This window comes from Bombina bombina, chromosome 6 (genome assembly GCF_027579735.1).
Source record: "Bombina bombina isolate aBomBom1 chromosome 6, aBomBom1.pri, whole genome shotgun sequence".
NCBI lineage: Eukaryota > Metazoa > Chordata > Amphibia > Anura > Bombinatoridae > Bombina > Bombina bombina.
In genome coordinates, this window is record NC_069504.1 from 303,031,244 (window position 1) to 303,049,112 (window position 17,869).

The 17,869-nt window shown below is 42.1% G+C and overlaps 1 protein-coding gene across 1 annotated transcript in view; it reads left to right on the forward strand.

The window, feature by feature from the left end:
• CEP290 (centrosomal protein 290) overlaps positions 1-17,869 on the forward strand; it is an 862,077-nt gene that overhangs the window by 440,447 nt on the left and 403,761 nt on the right. The window contains 1 exon segment of the mRNA XM_053716925.1: positions 5,375-5,588. Coding sequence (XP_053572900.1) covers positions 5,375-5,588 — 214 coding nt within the window.

The window sequence follows — 17,869 nt, forward strand, 5'->3', positions numbered from 1 at the left end:
TTAAAGATCCCCAGTAAAAAATTAGGTGCTTTGTATTTGGGTCCATATGAGATTATTAAAGTAATCAATCCTAATGCTGTGACTCTTCAATTACCATCTACTCTGAAGATACATCCAACGTTCCATGTGTCCTTGTTAAAACCCTACTCCTTGGTCAGGGGTAACCTACAGAGTTCTTCTGTTGTTCCTCAAGTGAGTGATGATGTTGAATATGAAATTGATTCTATCTTGGACTCCAGATACCTTCATGATCAACTACAGTATTTGGTAAGATGGAAGGGTTATGCTCCTGAGGAGGATTCGTGGGAGCCGTCCTCTAACTTCTCTGCCCCCCAACTCCTCTCTTTGTACCACTGGAGAAATCCTGACCGTCCTGGTCCTTGATCCGCGGAGCGGCTCCTTGAGGGGGGAGTTCTGTCAGGGTTTTACCATTCTGTACCTTTAACTACTAATTACCATACTGCTATTTAAGGCTCCACCTAGTGTTGAACGTTGCTTGGTAATTTGTTCAGTCACTCACTGTTCCTGAACGCTACACACCCAGCCATTCCCTCCTGTCTAAGTTGGGATTCCCTGCTACTGATACTAATTTCTGTTACTCAAGACTTGCGGTATTGCAGCACCTCATCTCTGTTCCTGTCTCTCTCGCTGCTGCTTGCTTCCTGCTCACTCGCATGCTGGTCCTGCAAGAACAAGGGTACTAGTTCATACTTAAACATAACACCTGGAAACCGATGCAAGGCTGGAACAAGGGTAAGCAGACCAAGAAGCCTGCTACCGCTAACAAAACAGCATGAAGGAGTAGCCCCCGATCCGGGACCGGATCTAGTGGGGGGCAGACTCTCTCTCTTTGCTCAGGCTTGGGCAAGAGATATTCAGGATCCCTGGACGCTAGAAATAGTTTCTCAGGGTTATCTTCTGGAATTCAAGGAACTACCCCCAAGGGGAAGGTTCCACATGTCTCACTTATCCTCAAACCAAATAAAGAGACAGGCGTTCTTACATTGTGTAGAAGACCTGCTAAAGATGGGAGTGATACACCCAGTTCCAATGACGGAACAAGGAATGGGATTTTACTCAAATCTGTTCGTAGTTCCCAAAAAAGAGGGAACCTTCAGACCAATTCTGGATTTAAAGATCCTAAACAAATTTCTCAGGGTACCATCGTTCAAAATGGAAACCATTCGAACGATTCTAACCACTATCCAGGAAGGTCAATTTATGACTACCATGGATCTAAAGGATGCGTACCTACATATTCCTATCCACAAAGAACATCATCAGTTCCTAAGGTTCGCCTTTCTGGACAAACATTACCAGTTTGTGGCCCTCCCATTCGGATTAGCCACTGCTCCAAGGATTTTCACAAAGGTACTCATGTCCCTTCTAGCTGTTCTAAAACCGAGGGGCATTGCAGTAGTACCATACTTGGACGACATTCTAATATAAGCGTCGTCCCTTTCAAAAGCAAAGGCTCATACAGACATCGTTCTGGCCTTTCTCAGATCTCACGGATGGAAGGTGAACATAGAAAAAAGTTCTCTGTCTCCGTCAACAAGAGTTCCCTTCCTGGGAACAATAATAGATTCCTTAGAAATGAGGATCTTTCTGACAGATGTCAGAAAGTCAAAACTTCTAAGCGCTTGTCAAGTTCTTCATTCTGTTCCACGTCCTTCCATAGCTCAGTGCATGGAAGTAGTAGGGTTGATGATTGCAGCAATGGACATAGTTCCTTTTGCGCAAATTCATCTAAGACCATTACAACTGTGCATGCTGAAACAGGGGAATGGGGACTATACAGACTTGTCTCCAGTGATTCAAGTAGATCAGAAGACCAGAGATTCACTCCGTTGGTGGATATCCCTGGACCACCTATCCCAGGGAATGAGCTTCCGCAGACCAGAGTGGGTCATTGTCATGACCGACGCCAGTCTAGTGGGCTGGGGTGCAGTCTGGGAATCCCTGAAAGCTCAGGGACTATGGTCTCGGGAAGAGTCTCTTCTCCCGATAAACATTCTGGAACTAAGAGTGATATTCAATGCTCTCAGTGCTTGGCCTCAGCTTGCAAAGGCCAGATTCATAAGTTTCCAATCAGACAACATGACGACTGTTGCGTATATCAATCATCAGGGGGGAACAAGGAGTTCCCTGGCGATGAAAGAAGTAACGAAAATAATACAATGGGCGGAGAATCACTCCTGCCATCTATCTGCGATCCACATCCCAGGTGTGGAAAACTGGGAAGCGGATTATCTGAGTCGTCAGACATTCCATCCGGGGGAGTGGGAACTCCACCCGGAGATTTTTGCCCAGTTGACTCAATTATGGGGCATTCCAGACATGGATCTGATGGCGTCTCGTCAGAACTTCAAGGTTCCTTGCTACGGGTCCAGATCCAGGGATCCCAAGGCGACTCTAGTGGATGCACTAGTAGCGCCTTGGACCTTCAACCTAGCTTATGTGTTCCCACTGTTTCCTCTCATTCCCAGGCTGGTAGCCAGGATCAAACAGGAGGGGGTCTCTGTGATCTTGATAGCTCCTGCGTGGCCACGCAGGACTTGGTATGCAGACCTGGTGAATATGTCATCGGTTCCACCATGGAAGCTACCTTTGAGACAGGACCTTCTTGTTCAGGGTCCATTCGAACATCCAAATCTGGTCTCCCTCCAGCTGACGGCTTGGAGATTGAACGCTTGATTCTATCAAAGCGTGGGTTTTCAGATTCGGTGATTGATACTCTGGTTCAGGCCAGAAAACCGGTAACTAGAAAGATATACCATAAAATATGGAAAAGATATATCTGCTGGTGTGAATCCAAGGGATTCCCTTGGAATAAGGTAAAAATTCCTAAGATTCTTTCCTTTCTGCAAGAAGGTTTGGATAAAGGATTATCTGCGAGTTCTCTAAAGGGACAGATTTCTGCTTTATCTGTCTTACTACACAAACGACTGGCAGCTATGCCAGATGTTCAAGCATTTGTTCAGGCTCTGGTTAGGATCAAACCTGTTTACAGACCTTTGACTCCTCCCTGGAGTTTAAATCTAGTTCTTTCAGTTCTTCAAGGGGTTCCGTTTGAACCTCTACATTCCATAGATATTAAGTTGTTATCTTGGAAAGTTTTGTTTTTGGTTGCTATTTCTTCTGCTAGAAGAGTTTCAGAGTTTTCTGTTCTGCAGTGTTCTCCGCCCTATCTGGTGTTCCATGCAGATAAGGTGGTTTTGCGTACTAAGCCTAAGTTTTCTTCCAAAGGTTGTTTCTAACAAAAATATTAACCAGGAGATAGTTGTACCTTCTTTGTGTCCGTATCCAGTTTCAAAGAAGGAACGTTTGTTACACAATTTGGACGTAGTCCGTGCTCTAAAATTCTATTTAGAAGCTACAAAAGATTTCAGACAAACATCTTCTCTGTTTGTCGTCTATTCTGGTAAAAGGAGAGGTCAAAAAGCGACGTCTACCTCTCTTTCCTTTTGGCTTAAAAGCATCATCCGATTGACTTTAAGAGACTGCCGGACGGCAGCCTCCTGAAAGAATCACAGCTCACTCCACTAGGGCTGTGGCTTCCACATGGGCCTTCAAGAACGAGGCTTCTGTTGATCAGATATGTAAGCGACTTGGTCTTCACTGCACACTTTTGCCAAATTTTACAAATTTGATACTTTTGCTTCTTCGGAGGCTATTTTTGGGAGAAAGGTTTTGCAAGCCGTGGTGCCTTCCGTTTAGGTAACCTGATTTGCTCCCTCCCTTCATCCATGTCCTAAAGCTTTGGTATTGGTTCCCACAAGTAAGGATGACGCCGTGGACCGGACACACCAATGTTGGAGAAAACAGAATTTATGCTTACCTGATAAATTACTTTCTCCAACGGTGTGTCCGGTCCACGGCCCGCCCTGGTTTTTTAATCAGGTCTGATGAATTATTTTCTCTAACTACAGTCACCACGGTACCATATGGTTTCTCCTATATTTTTCCTCCTGTCCGTCGGTCGAATGACTGGGGTGGGCGGAGCCTAGGAGGGACTATATGGCCAGCTTTGCTGGGACTCTTTGCCATTTCCTGTTGGGGAAGAGATATTCCCACAAGTAAGGATGACGCCGTGGACCGGACACACCGTTGGAGAAAGTAATTTATCAGGTAAGCATAAATTCTGTTTTTTTATGCTTTCGCACTTTTTTCTTATCACCCCACTTCTTGGCTATGCGTTAAACTGATTTGTGGGTGTGGTGAGGGGTGTATTTATAGGCATTTTGAGGTTTGGGAAACTTTGCCCCTCCTGGTAGGAATGTATATCCCATACGTCACTAGCTCATGGACTCTTGCTAATATGAAAGAAATGAATTTATCAGGTAAGTTCTTACATAAATTATGTTTTTCTTTTTATTATAATTTCTATAGCACCACCAAAATCCGTAGCTCTGTATGAGGATTTGTGCAATATTAAAGTCCTAAAATTAATTGGACTTTTGAAAAATGTATCTAATGATTTTCAACAGAAAAACACCCTTATAATCTATGGCATTTTGCCTTTTTATGCTTTTTATTTAAACAGAAAATCACATGTGAAACTTTTATATAAAGCAGTTTTTGCCAGTGAACACTATGGCCCCTATTTATCATAGGTCTTGCAGACCTGATCCGACAGTGCGGATCAGGTCCGCAAGACCTCGCTAAATGCGGAGAGCAATATGCTCTCCGCATTTAACATTGCACCAGCAGCTCACAAGAGCTGCTAGTGCAACTCTGCCCCCTGCTGACTCCAGGGAAGTGTCAATCAACCCGATCGTATTGGGATCGGGTTGATTTCCGGAGATTCCTGTCCGCCTGCTCAGAGCAGGCGGACAGGGTTATGGAGCAGCGGTCTTTAGACCGCTGCTTCATAACTTGTGTTTCTGGCGAGTCTTCAAGCTCCATACGGAGCTTGATAAATATGGGCCAATCAGTCTAAAGCATAATACTACAGGGAGAAAAATCATTATTCACTGATGGACAATTTGCTCATATTTGGAGCACCATAACATCCTAAAAATGTATGTTATGCAGCTTTAGCCATAAATGCCTAGTACTGCTAGAGGGAATCGTATTCAGAGGTCAAATGAAGAGTAGTGTTATATATATATATATGTATGCCATTTTTTTTTTTTTAATTTTGATACTTTAACTAATATCTGTTAAAATATAGTGGTTACTGATGGTAAATGTGCATTGATCAGGTATTTAATGTAATATACTGTAAAATGGTAAAACCATCTGCTAAATATTTACTGTCTATTAGATCACAGGAATCAATGTGGTCTACCAAAAGAAATTCAACTTTGAATAATTGTATTCATAAATACAATGACTGTATTTGTGATTATTTGTTATTTGTATACACCAGACTTGAAGAAAATTATACTCTAGAAATAAAAAGGTGGAAAAATGAAGCAGAAGAAATTAAAAATCGACTGTCAGAGATGGAGAAAGAAGTACAGTATCTGAACAATGAACTTGATACCCAGAAGGAAGCAAATACCAGAGCCCCTACAGCAACATTAAAGAATCTAGTGGAACGTTTAAAAAACCAATTGGCCTTGAAAGAGAAGCAGCAAAAGGTATGCTTAGTACTTCTGCCTTTCATTGTTTTGCAGATAATGTAAAAAAAAATTATTATAATTAATTATGCATTTATTATGCATTACTTTCTGTTTTCTCTATTTTTAAACTTTATCTGATTAGGAAATATTGTAAGGAATCTCTGTCTCAATCTATGATTTAGTTTACTTTTAAATTTTATGATCACACACATGCATACAAAAATTTACATAGTTTTCTTCTTAAACGGGGAGAGTCCACAGCTGCATTCATTACTTTTGGGAAATACAGTACCTGGCCACCAGGAGGAGGCAAAGACACCCCAGCCAAAAGCTTAAAGGGACACTGAACACAATTTTTTCTTTCATGATTCTGATAGAGCATGTAATTTTACGTAACTTTCTAATTTACTCCTATTATAAATTTTCTTCGTTCTCTTGCTATCTTTATTTGAAAAAGAAGACATCCAAGCTTTTTTTGTTCAGAACTCAGGACAGCACTTTTTTATTGGTGGATTGCATTTCAAATAAAGATACCAAGAGAATGAAGAAAATTTGATAATAGGAGTAAATGAGAAAGTTGCTTAAAATGTCATGCTCTATCTGAATCACGAAAGAAATTTTTTGGGTTCAGTGTCCCTTTAAATACCTCCCCCACTTCCCTCATCCCCCAGTCATTCTTTGCCTTTCGTCACAGGAGTTTCCGGTTCCAGAACGTCCTCTCGTCCCTTCTGGCGGATTTTTCACTGTTGCTGGAGAATTTGAAATTTCTACTGGGCCGGCTGTATAGTCGGATGACATTCGGTATTGGCTTTTTACCATCAGTCTACAGCTTTACACTCCATGCCTGTGGGCGGGTGAGCTGTTATGTTTGGGTTTTCCCTCCCTTTGGAGAGGATTGGGCATACCACAGTATCCACCTGGTGCCCCGGAGGTATTTTCTTCCTCTGTTCTGTGGGGTCTTCCCTGCCTCGTGTGCAGGGTATCAGCTGGATTTCTGGTGTCATGCTATTTTCTTTCATGTAATTGGCAAGAGTCAATGAGCTAGTGACGTATGGGATATACATTCCTACCAGGAGAGGCAAAGCTTCCAAAACCTCAAAATGCCTATAAATACACCGCCACCACACCCACAATTCAGTTTTTACAAACTTTGCCTCCTATGGAGGTGGTGAAGTAAGTTTGTGCTAGATTTCTACGTTAATATGCGCTTCTCAGCTTGTTTGAAGCCCAGTTCCTCTCAGACTGCAGTGAATGACAGAGGGATGTAAAGGGAGTATTACCTATTGAATACAATGGTCATCCTAACGGGGATCTATTTCATAGGTTCTCTGTTATCGGTCGAAGAGATTCATCTCCTACCTCCCTTTTCAGATCGACGATATACTCTTATATACCATTACCTCTGCTGATTCTCGCTTCAGTACTGGTTTGGCTATCTACTTTATGTAGATGAGTGTCTTTTGGTAAGTATGTTTCCTTTTTTTAAGACACTCTCAGCTATGGTTTGGCACTTTATATGTAAAGTTCTAAATATATGTTTGTACTTATATTTGCCATGATTCAGGTTTATCAGTATATTTCCTTTTTGCAGACTGTTTCATTTTTTGGGAAATGCATATATATTTAAAAAAAAAAAAAAAAAATTCTTACCTGAAATTTAAAATTGACTCTCTTTTCTAAATTGCAGGCTGTTAGGCTTGCGGGAGCGCAAAATGCTATAATTTAATGCGTCATTATTGGCACGAGTCTTTTTTGGCGCGAGAATTAAGTTTGTAGACGTAATTTCGTCATTTCCGGCGTCTTAGTTGGCATGGTTGCGTCATCTATGCTGCTCATGTTTGTTGTAGACGTTTTTGGCGCCAAAAAATATTTTGTCAATTGTGGGCGTCATACTTGGCGCCAAACTTTTGACATTACTTAAGACTTTATTTCTTTTTGCTTCTGGTTTCCAGAGGCGTATTTTGTTTGCATTTATTTCCCATTCCTGAAACTGTCATACAAGGAAATTGATAATTTTGCTTTATATGTTATTTCTCCAACATAGGTGTGTCCGGTCCACGGCGTCATCCTTACTTGTGGGATATTCTCTTCCCCAACAGGAAATGGCAAAAGAGCCCAGCAAAGCTGGTCACATGATCCCTCCTAGGCTCCGCCTACCCCAGTCATTCTCTTTGCCGTTGTACAGGCAACATCTCCACGGAGATGGCTTAGAGTTTTTTAGTGTTTAACTGTAGTTTTTATTATTCAATCAAGAGTTTGTTATTTTGAAATAGTGCTGGTATGTACTATTTACTCAGAAACAGAAAAGAGATGAAGATTTCTGTTTGTATGAGGAAAATGATTTTAGCAACCGTCACTAAAATCCATGGCTGTTCCACACAGGACTGTTGAGAGCAATTAACTTCAGTTGGGGGAACAGTGAGCAGTCTCTTGCTGCTTGAGGTATGACACATTCTAACAAGACGATGTAATGCTGGAAGCTGTCATTTTCCCTCTGGGATCCGGTAAGCCATGTTTATTACGATTGTAAATAAGGGCTTCAAAAAGGGCTTATTAAGACTGTAGATTTTTTTTTGGGCTAAATCGATTGATTATTAACACATATTTAGCCTTGAGGAATCATTTTATCTGGGTATTTTGATATAATAATATCGGCAGGCACTGTTTTAGACACCTTATTCTTTAGGGGCTTTCCCAAAGCATAGGCAGAGCCTCATTTTCGCGCCGGTGTTGCGCACTTGTTTTTGAGAGGCATGGCATGCAGTCGCATGTGAGAGGAGCTCTGATACTTAGAAAAGACTTTCTGAAGGCGTCATTTGGTATCGTATTCCCCTTGGGGCTTGGTTGGGTCTCAGCAAAGCAGATACCAGGGACTGTAAAGGGGTTAAAGTTCAAAACGGCTCCGGTTCCGTTATTTTAAGGGTTAAAGCTTCCAAATTTGGTGTGCAATACTTTTAAGGCTTTAAGACACTGTGGTGAAAATTTGGTGAATTTTGAACAATTCCTTCATGTTTTTTCGCATTTGCAGTAATAAAGTGTGTTCAGTTTAAAATTTAAAGTGACAGTAACGGTTTTATTTTAAAACGTTTTTTGTACTTGTTATCAAGTTTATGCCTGTTTAACATGTCTGAACTACCAGATAGACTGTGTTCTGAATGTGGGGAAGCCAGAATTCCTATTCATTTAAATAAATGTGATTTATGTGACAATGACAATGATGCCCAAGATGATTCCTCAAGTGAGGGGAGTAAGCATGGTACTGCATCATTCCCTCCTTCGTCTACACGAGTCTTGCCCACTCAGGAGGCCCCTAGTACATCTAGCGCGCCAATACTCCTTACTATGCAACAATTAACGGCTGTAATGGATAATTCTGTCAAAAACATTTTAGCCAAAATGAACACTTATCAGCGTAAGCGCGACTGCTCTGTTTTAGATACTGAAGAGCATGACGACGCTGATATTAATATTTCTGAAGGGCCCCTAACTCAGTCTGATGGGGCCAGGGAGGTTTTGTCTGAGGGAGAAATTACTGATTCAGGGAACATTTCTCAACAAGCTGAACCTGATGTGATTGCATTTAAATTTAAGTTGGAACATCTCCGCATTCTGCTTAAGGAGGTATTATCCACTCTGGATGATTGTGACAAGTTGGTCATCCCAGAGAAACTATGTAAAATGGACAAGTTCCTAGAGGTGCCGGGGCTCCCAGAAGCTTTTCCTATACCCAAGCGGGTGGCGGACATTGTTAATAAAGAATGGGAAAGGCCCGGTATTCCTTTCGTCCCTCCCCCCATATTTAAAAAATTGTTTCCTATGGTCGACCCCAGAAAGGACTTATGGCAGACAGTCCCCAAGGTCGAGGGAGCGGTTTCCACTTTAAACAAACGCACCACTATACCCATAGAGGATAGTTGTGCTTTCAAAGATCCTATGGATAAAAAATTAGAAGGTTTGCTTAAAAAGATGTTTGTTCAGCAGGGTTACCTTCTACAACCAATTTCATGCATTGTCCCTGTCGCTACAGCCGCATGTTTCTGGTTCGTTGAGCTGATAAAGGCGGTCGACAGTGATTCCCCTCTTTATGAGGAGATTATGGACAGAATCAATGCTCTCAAATTGGCTAATTCTTTCACCCTAGACGCCACTTTGCAATTGGCTAGGTTAGCGGCTAAGAATTCTGGGTTTGCTATTGTGGCGCGCAGAGCGCTTTGGTTGAAATCTTGGTCGGCTGATGCGTCTTCCAAGAACAAGCTACTTAACATTCCTTTCAAGGGGAAAACGCTGTTTGGCCCTGACTTGAAAGAGATTATCTCGGATATCACTGGGGGTAAGGGCCACGCCCTTCCTCAGGATCGGCCTTTCAAGGCAAAAAATAAACCTAATTTTCGTCCCTTTCGTAGAAACGGACCAGCCCAAAGTGCTACGTCCTCTAAGCAAGAGGGTAATACTTCTCAAGCCAAGCCAGCTTGGAGACCAATGCAAGGCTGGAACAAGGGAAAGCAGGCCAAGAAACCTGCCACTGCTACCAAGACAGCATGAAATGTTGGCCCCCGATCCGGGACCGGATCTGGTGGGGGGCAGACTCTCTCTCTTCGCTCAGGCTTGGGCAAGAGATGTTCTGGATCCTTGGGCGCTAGAAATAGTCTCCCAAGGTTATCTTCTGGAATTCAAGGGACTTCCCCCAAGGGGGAGGTTCCACAGGTCTCAGTTGTCATCAGACCACATAAAAAGACAGGCATTCTTACATTGTGTAGAAGACCTGTTAAAAATGGGAGTGATTCATCCCGTTCCATTAAGAGAACAAGGGATGGGGTTCTACTCCAATCTGTTTATAGTTCCCAAAAAAGAGGGAACGTTCAGACCAATCTTAGATCTCAAGATCTTAAACAAGTTTCTCAAGGTTCCATCGTTCAAGATGGAAACCATTCGAACTATTCTTCCTTCCATCCAGGAAGGTCAATTCATGACCACGGTGGATTTAAAGGATGCGTATCTACATATTCCTATCCACAAGGAACATCATCGGTTCCTGAGGTTCGCATTCCTGGACAAACATTACCAGTTCGTGGCGCTTCCTTTCGGATTAGCCACTGCTCCAAGGATTTTCACAAAGGTACTAGGGTCCCTTCTAGCTGTGCTAAGACCAAGGGGCATTGCTGTAGTACCTTACTTGGACGACATTCTGATTCAGGCGTCGTCCCTTCCTCAAGCAAAGGCTCACACGGACATTGTCCTGGCCTTTCTCAGATCTCACGGATGGAAAGTGAACGTGGAAAAGAGTTCTCTATCTCCGTCAACAAGGGTTCCCTTCTTGGGAACAATAATAGACTCCTTAGAAATGAGGATTTTTCTGACAGAGGCCAGAAAAACAAAACTTCTAGACTCTTGTCGGATACTTCATTCCGTTCCTCTTCCTTCCATAGCTCAGTGCATGGAAGTGATCGGGTTGATGGTAGCGGCAATGGACATTGTTCCTTTTGCACGCATTCATCTAAGACCATTACAACTGTGCATGCTCAGTCAGTGGAATGGGGACTATACAGACTTGTCTCCGAAGATACAAGTAAATCAGAGGACCAGAGACTCACTCCGTTGGTGGCTGTCCCTGGACAACCTGTCACGAGGGATGACATTCCGCAGACCAGAGTGGGTCATTGTCACGACCGACGCCAGTCTGATGGGCTGGGGCGCGGTCTGGGGATCCCTGAAAGCTCAGGGTCTTTGGTCTCGGGAAGAATCTCTTCTACCGATAAATATTCTGGAACTGAGAGCGATATTCAATGCTCTCAAGGCTTGGCCTCAGCTAGCGAGGGCCAAGTTCATACGGTTTCAATCAGACAACATGACAACTGTTGCGTACATCAACCATCAGGGGGGAACAAGGAGTTCCCTGGCGATGGAAGAAGTGACCAAAATCATTCTATGGGCGGAGTCTCACTCCTGCCACCTGTCTGCTATCCACATCCCAGGAGTGGAAAATTGGGAAGCGGATTTTCTGAGTCGTCAGACATTGCATCCGGGGGAGTGGGAACTCCATCCGGAAATCTTTGCCCAAGTCACTCAGCTGTGGGGCATTCCAGACATGGATCTGATGGCCTCTCGTCAGAACTTCAAAGTTCCCTGCTACGGGTCCAGATCCAGGGATCCCAAGGCGGCTCTAGTGGATGCACTAGTAGCACCTTGGACCTTCAAACTAGCTTATGTGTTCCCGCCGTTTCCTCTCATCCCCAGGCTGGTAGCCAGGATCAATCAGGAGAGGGCGTCGGTGATCTTGATAGCTCCTGCGTGGCCACGCAGGACTTGGTACGCAGATCTGGTGAATATGTCATCGGCTCCTCCTTGGAAGCTACCTTTGAGACGAGACCTTCTTGTTCAGGGTCCGTTCGAACATCCGAATCTGGTTTCACTCCAGCTGACTGCTTGGAGATTGAACGCTTGATCTTATCGAAGCGAGGATTCTCAGATTCTGTTATCGATACTCTTGTTCAGGCCAGAAAGCCTGTAACTAGAAAGATTTACCACAAAATTTGGAAAAAATATATCTGTTGGTGTGAATCTAAAGGATTCCCTTGGGACAAGGTTAAGATTCCTAGGATTCTATCCTTCCTTCAAGAAGGATTGGAAAAAGGATTATCTGCAAGTTCCCTGAAGGGACAGATTTCTGCCTTGTCTGTGTTACTTCACAAAAGGCTGGCCGCTGTGCCAGATGTTCAAGCCTTTGTTCAGGCTCTGGTTAGAATCAAGCCTGTTTACAAACCTTTGACTCCTCCTTGGAGTCTCAATTTAGTTCTTTCAGTTCTTCAGGGGGTTCCGTTTGAACCCTTGCATTCCGTTGATATTAAGTTATTATCTTGGAAAGTTTTGTTTTTAGTTGCAATTTCTTCTGCTAGAAGAGTTTCAGAATGATCTGCTCTGCAGTGTTCTCCTCCTTATCTGGTGTTCCATGCAGATAAGGTGGTCTTACGTACTAAACCTGGTTTTCTTCCAAAAGTTGTTTCTAACAAAAACATTAACCAGGAGATTATCGTACCTTCTCTGTGTCCGAAACCAGTTTCAAAGAAGGAACGTTTGTTGCACAATTTGGATGTTGTTCGCGCTCTAAAATTCTATTTAGATGCTACAAAGGATTTCAGACAAACATCTTCCTTGTTTGTTGTTTATTCCGGTAAAAGGAGAGGTCAAAAAGCAACTTCTACCTCTCTCTCTTTTTGGATTAAAAGCATCATCAGATTGGCTTACGAGACTGCCGGACGGCAGCCTCCCGAAAGAATCACAGCTCATTCCACTAGGGCTGTGGCTTCCACATGGGCCTTCAAGAACGAGGCTTCTGTTGATCAGATATGTAGGGCAGCGACTTGGTCTTCACTGCACACTTTTACCAAATTTTACAAGTTTGATACTTTTGCTTCTTCTGAGGCTATTTTTGGGAGAGAGGTTTTGCAAGCCGTGGTGCCTTCCATTTAGGTGACCTGATTTGCTCCCTCCCTTCATCCGTGTCCTAAAGCTTTGGTATTGGTTCCCACAAGTAAGGATGACGCCGTGGACCGGACACACCTATGTTGGAGAAAACAGAATTTATGTTTACCTGATAAATTACTTTCTCCAACGGTGTGTCCGGTCCACGGCCCGCCCTGGTTTTTTTAATCAGGTCTGATAATTTATTTTCTTTAACTACAGTCACCACGGTACCATATGGTTTCTCCTATGCAAATATTCCTCCTTAACGTCGGTCGAATGACTGGGGTAGGCGGAGCCTAGGAGGGATCATGTGACCAGCGTTGCTGGGCTCTTTGCCATTTCCTGTTGGGGAAGAGAATATCCCACAAGTAAGGATGACGCCGTGGACCGGACACACCGTTGGAGAAAGTAATTTATCAGGTAAACATAAATTCTGTTTTTTTCTCTTACATATTGCAAGATGTCTCAATCTGACCCTGTCTCAGAATCTACTACTGAATCCTGCTGCCTGATGTCGGTTCTACCAAAGCTAAGTGCATTTGTTGTAAACTTGTGGTAACTGTTCCTCCGGTTGTAGTTTGTGATAGTTGTCATGACAAACTTTTACATGCAGACAATATTTCCATTAGTAGTAATCCATTACCTGTTTCTGTTCCTTCAACATCTAATGTTCAGGATATTCCTGTTAATGTGAGAGAATTTGTTTCTAATTCCATTCAGAAGGCTTTGTCTGTCATACCGCTTCCTAATAAACGTAAAAGGTCTTTTAAAACTTCTCATAAGATTGATGAATTTTTAAATGATCGACAACATTCTGATTTATCTATCTCTGATGAGGATCTATCTGGTTCAGAAGATTCTACCTCAGATATTGACACTGACAAATCTTCATACTTATTTAAAATGGAGTATATTCTTTCCTTATTAAAAGAGGTGTTGATTGCATTAGATATGGAGGAGACTAGTCCTCTTTATATTAAAACTAGTAAACGTTTAATTTCGGTTTTAAACCTTATGTAGTTATTCCTGAGGTTTTTCCAGTTCCTGATGCTATTTCAGATGTGATTTCTAGGGAATGGAATAGACTGGGTACTTCTTTTACGCCTTCAAGATTTAAGAAACTGTATCCTTTGCCGTCTGATAGATTGGAGTTTTGTGAAAAGATCCCCAAAGTTTATGGGGCCATCTCTACTCTTGCTAAACGTACTACTATTCCTATGGCAGATAGTACTTCTTTTAAAGATCCTTTAGATAGGAAACTTGTATCTTATCTAAGGAAGGCTTATTTATGTTCAGGTCATCTTCTTAGGCCTGCTATTTCTTTGGCTGATGTTGCAGCTGCTTCAACTTTTTGGTTGGAAACCCTAGCGCAACAAATACCAGATCATAATGTGTATAGCATTGTTAAGTTAATTCAACATGCTAATAATTTCATTTGTGATGCCATTTCTGATATCATTAGAATTGATGTCAGATAGATATATGTCTTTAGCTATATTAGCTAGAAGAGCTTTTTGGCTTAAATCTTGGAATGCTGATATGACTTCTAAATCAACGTTGCTATCTTTCTCTTTCCATGGTAATAAATTATTTGGTTCTCAGTTGGATTCAATTATTTCAACTGTCACTGGGGGGGGTGGGGGGGGAGCTTTTTTGCCTCAGGATAAAAAATCTAAGGGTAAATTTAAGGCTGCTAACCGTTTTCGTTCCCTTCGACAAAATAAGGAGCAGAAACCTAATCCTTCCCCTAAGGGAACGGTTTCCAATTGGAAGCCTTCTCAAGTCTGGAATAAATCCAAGCCATTTAAAAGATCTAAATCAGCCCCCAAGTCTGCATGAAGGTACGGCCCTCATTCCAGCTCAGCTGCTAGGGGGCAGACTAAGATTTTTCAAGGATGTTTGGATCAATTCAGTCCAAAATCATTGGATTCAGAACATTGTTTCTCAAGGGTACAGAATAGGTTTCAAAGTAAGAACGCCTTCCAGTGAACCCAGAAAAGGCTCAGGCTTTCCTGAAGTGTGTTTCAGACCTGGAGGTATCTGGGGTAATTGTGCCAGTTAATTTTCAGGAACGGGGTCTGGGGTTTTATTCAAATCTGTTCATTGTCCCAAAGAAGGAGAATTCTTTCAGACCAGTTCTGGATCTAAAAATTTTGAATCATTATGTAAGAATGCCAACATTCAAAATTGTGACTATAAGGACTATTCTGCCTTTTGTTCAGCAAGGGCATTATATGTCCACAATAGACTTACAGAATGCATATCTTCATATTCCGATTCATCCAGATCACTATCAGTTCCTGAGATTCTCTTTTCTAGACAAGCATTACCAATTTGTTGCTCTTCCTTTTGGCCTAGCGACAGCTCCAAGGATCTTTTCAAAGGTTCTCGGTGCCCTACTCTCTGTAATCAGAGAGCGGGGTATTGCAGTGTTTCCTTATTTGGATGATATCTTGGTACTTGCTCAATCTTTACATTCTGCAGAATCTCACATGAATCAACTAGTGTTGTTTCTTCAAGAACATGGTTGGAGGATCAATTTACCAAAAAGTTCTTTGATTCCTCAGACAAGGGTAACCTTTTTAGGTTTCCAAATAGATTCAGTATCCATGACTTTGTCTCTAACACACAAGAGACGTCTGAAATTGGTTGCAGCTTGTCGGAACCTTCAGTTTCAATCATTCCCTTCAGTAGCTATGTGCATGGAGGTTTTAGGTCTCATGACTGCAGCATCGGATGCGATCCCCTTTGCTCGTTTTCACATGAGACCTCTTCAGCTTTGTATGCTGAATCAATGGTGCAGGGATTATACAAGGATATCACAATTAATATCCTTAAATCCCAATGTTCAACTTTCTCTGACTTGGTGGTTAGATCACCATCGTTTAGTTCAGGGGTCCTCTTTTGTTCGTCCAACCTGGACTGTTATCACAACAGATGCGAGTCTTTCAGGTTGGGGAGCTGTCTGGGGATCTCTGACAGCGCAGGGGGTTTGGAAATCTCAAGAGGTGAGATTACCAATCAATATTTTGGAACTCCGTGCGATTCTCAGAGCTCTTCAGTTTTGGCCTCTTCTGAAGAGAGAACCGTTTATTTGTTTTCAGACAGACAATATCACAACCGTGGCATATGTCAATCATCAAGGTGGGACTCACAGTCCTCAAGCTATGAAAGAAGTATCTCGGATACTTGCTTGGGCGGAATCCAGCTCCTGTCTAATTTCTGCGGTCCATATCCCAGGTATAGACAATTGGGAAGCGGATTATCTCAGTCGCCAGACTTTGCATTCGGGAGAGTGGTCTTTTCACCCAGATGTGTTTTTTCAGATTGTTCAGATGTGTGGGCTTCCAGAAATAGATCTGATGGCTTCTCATCTAAACAGGAAACTTCCCAGGTATCTGTCCAGGTCCAGGGATCCTCAGGCGGAAGCAGTGGATGTGTTGACACTTCCTTGGAGTTATCAACCTGCTTATATCTTTCCGCCTCTAGTTCTTCTTCCAAGAGTGATTTCCAAAATCATAATGGAGCGTTCGTTTTTACTGCTGGTGGCTCCAGCATGGCCACACAGGTTTTGATATGCGAATCTTGTTCGGATGTCCAGTTGCCAACCTTGGCCACTTCCGTTAAGGTCAAACCTTCTATCTCAAGGCCTGTTTTTCCATCAGGATCTCAAATCATTAAATTTGAAGGTATGGAGATTGAACGCTTAGTGCTTAGTCATAGAGGTTTCTCTGACTCAGTGATTAATACTATGTTGCAGGCTTGTAAATCTGTATCTAGAAAGATTTATTATCGAGTTTTGAAGACTTACATTTCTTGGTGTTCTTCTCATAAATTCTCTTGGCATTCTTTTAGAATTCCTAGAATTTTACAGTTTCTTCAGGATGGTTTAGATAAGGGTTTGTCTGCAAGTTCTTTGAAACGACAAATATCTGCTTTTCTGTTCTGTTTCACAGAAAAAATACTAATCTTCCTGATATTCATTGTTTTGTTCAGGCTTTGGTTCGTATCAAGCCTGTTATTAAATCAATCTCTCCTCCTTGGAGTCTTAATTTGGTTTTGAAGGCTTTACAGGCTCCTCTGTTTGAGCCTATGCATTCTCTGGACATTAAATTACTTTCTTGGAAAGTGTTGTTCCTTTTGGCCATCTCTTCGGCTAGAAGAGTTTCTAAATTATCTGCTCTTTCTTGTGAGTCTCCTTTTCTGATTTTTCATCAGGATAAGGCAGTTTTGCGGACTTCTTTTGAATTTTTACCTAAAGTTGTGAATTCTAACAACATTAGTAGAGAAATTGTTGTTTCTTCATTGTCTCCTAATCCTAAGAATTCTCTGGAGAGATCTTTACATTCTTTGGATGTGGTAAGAGCTTTGAAATATTATGTTGAAGCTACTAAAGATTTCAGAAAGACTTCTAGTCTATTTGTTATCTTTTCTGGTTCTAGGAAAGGTCAGAAGGCTTCTGCCTTTTCTTTGGCATCTTGGTTAAAGCTTTTGATTCATCATGCTTATTTGGAGTCGGGTAATTCCCTGCCTCAGAGGATTACGGCTCATTCTACTAGGTCAGTTTCCACTTCCTGGGCTTTTAAGAATGAGGCTTCTGTTGATCAGATTTGCAAAGCAGCAACTTGGTCTTCTTTGCATACTGTTACTAAATTCTACCATTTTGATGTTTTCTCTTCTTCAGAAGCAGTTTTTGGTAGAAAAGTACTTCAGGCAGCTGTTTCAGTTTAATTCTTCTGCTTATAATTTCATTTTTTTTCATTATAAAGATTAAAACTTTTTGATTTGGGTTGTGGATTAATTTTACAGTGGAATTGGCTGTCTTTATTTTTATCCCT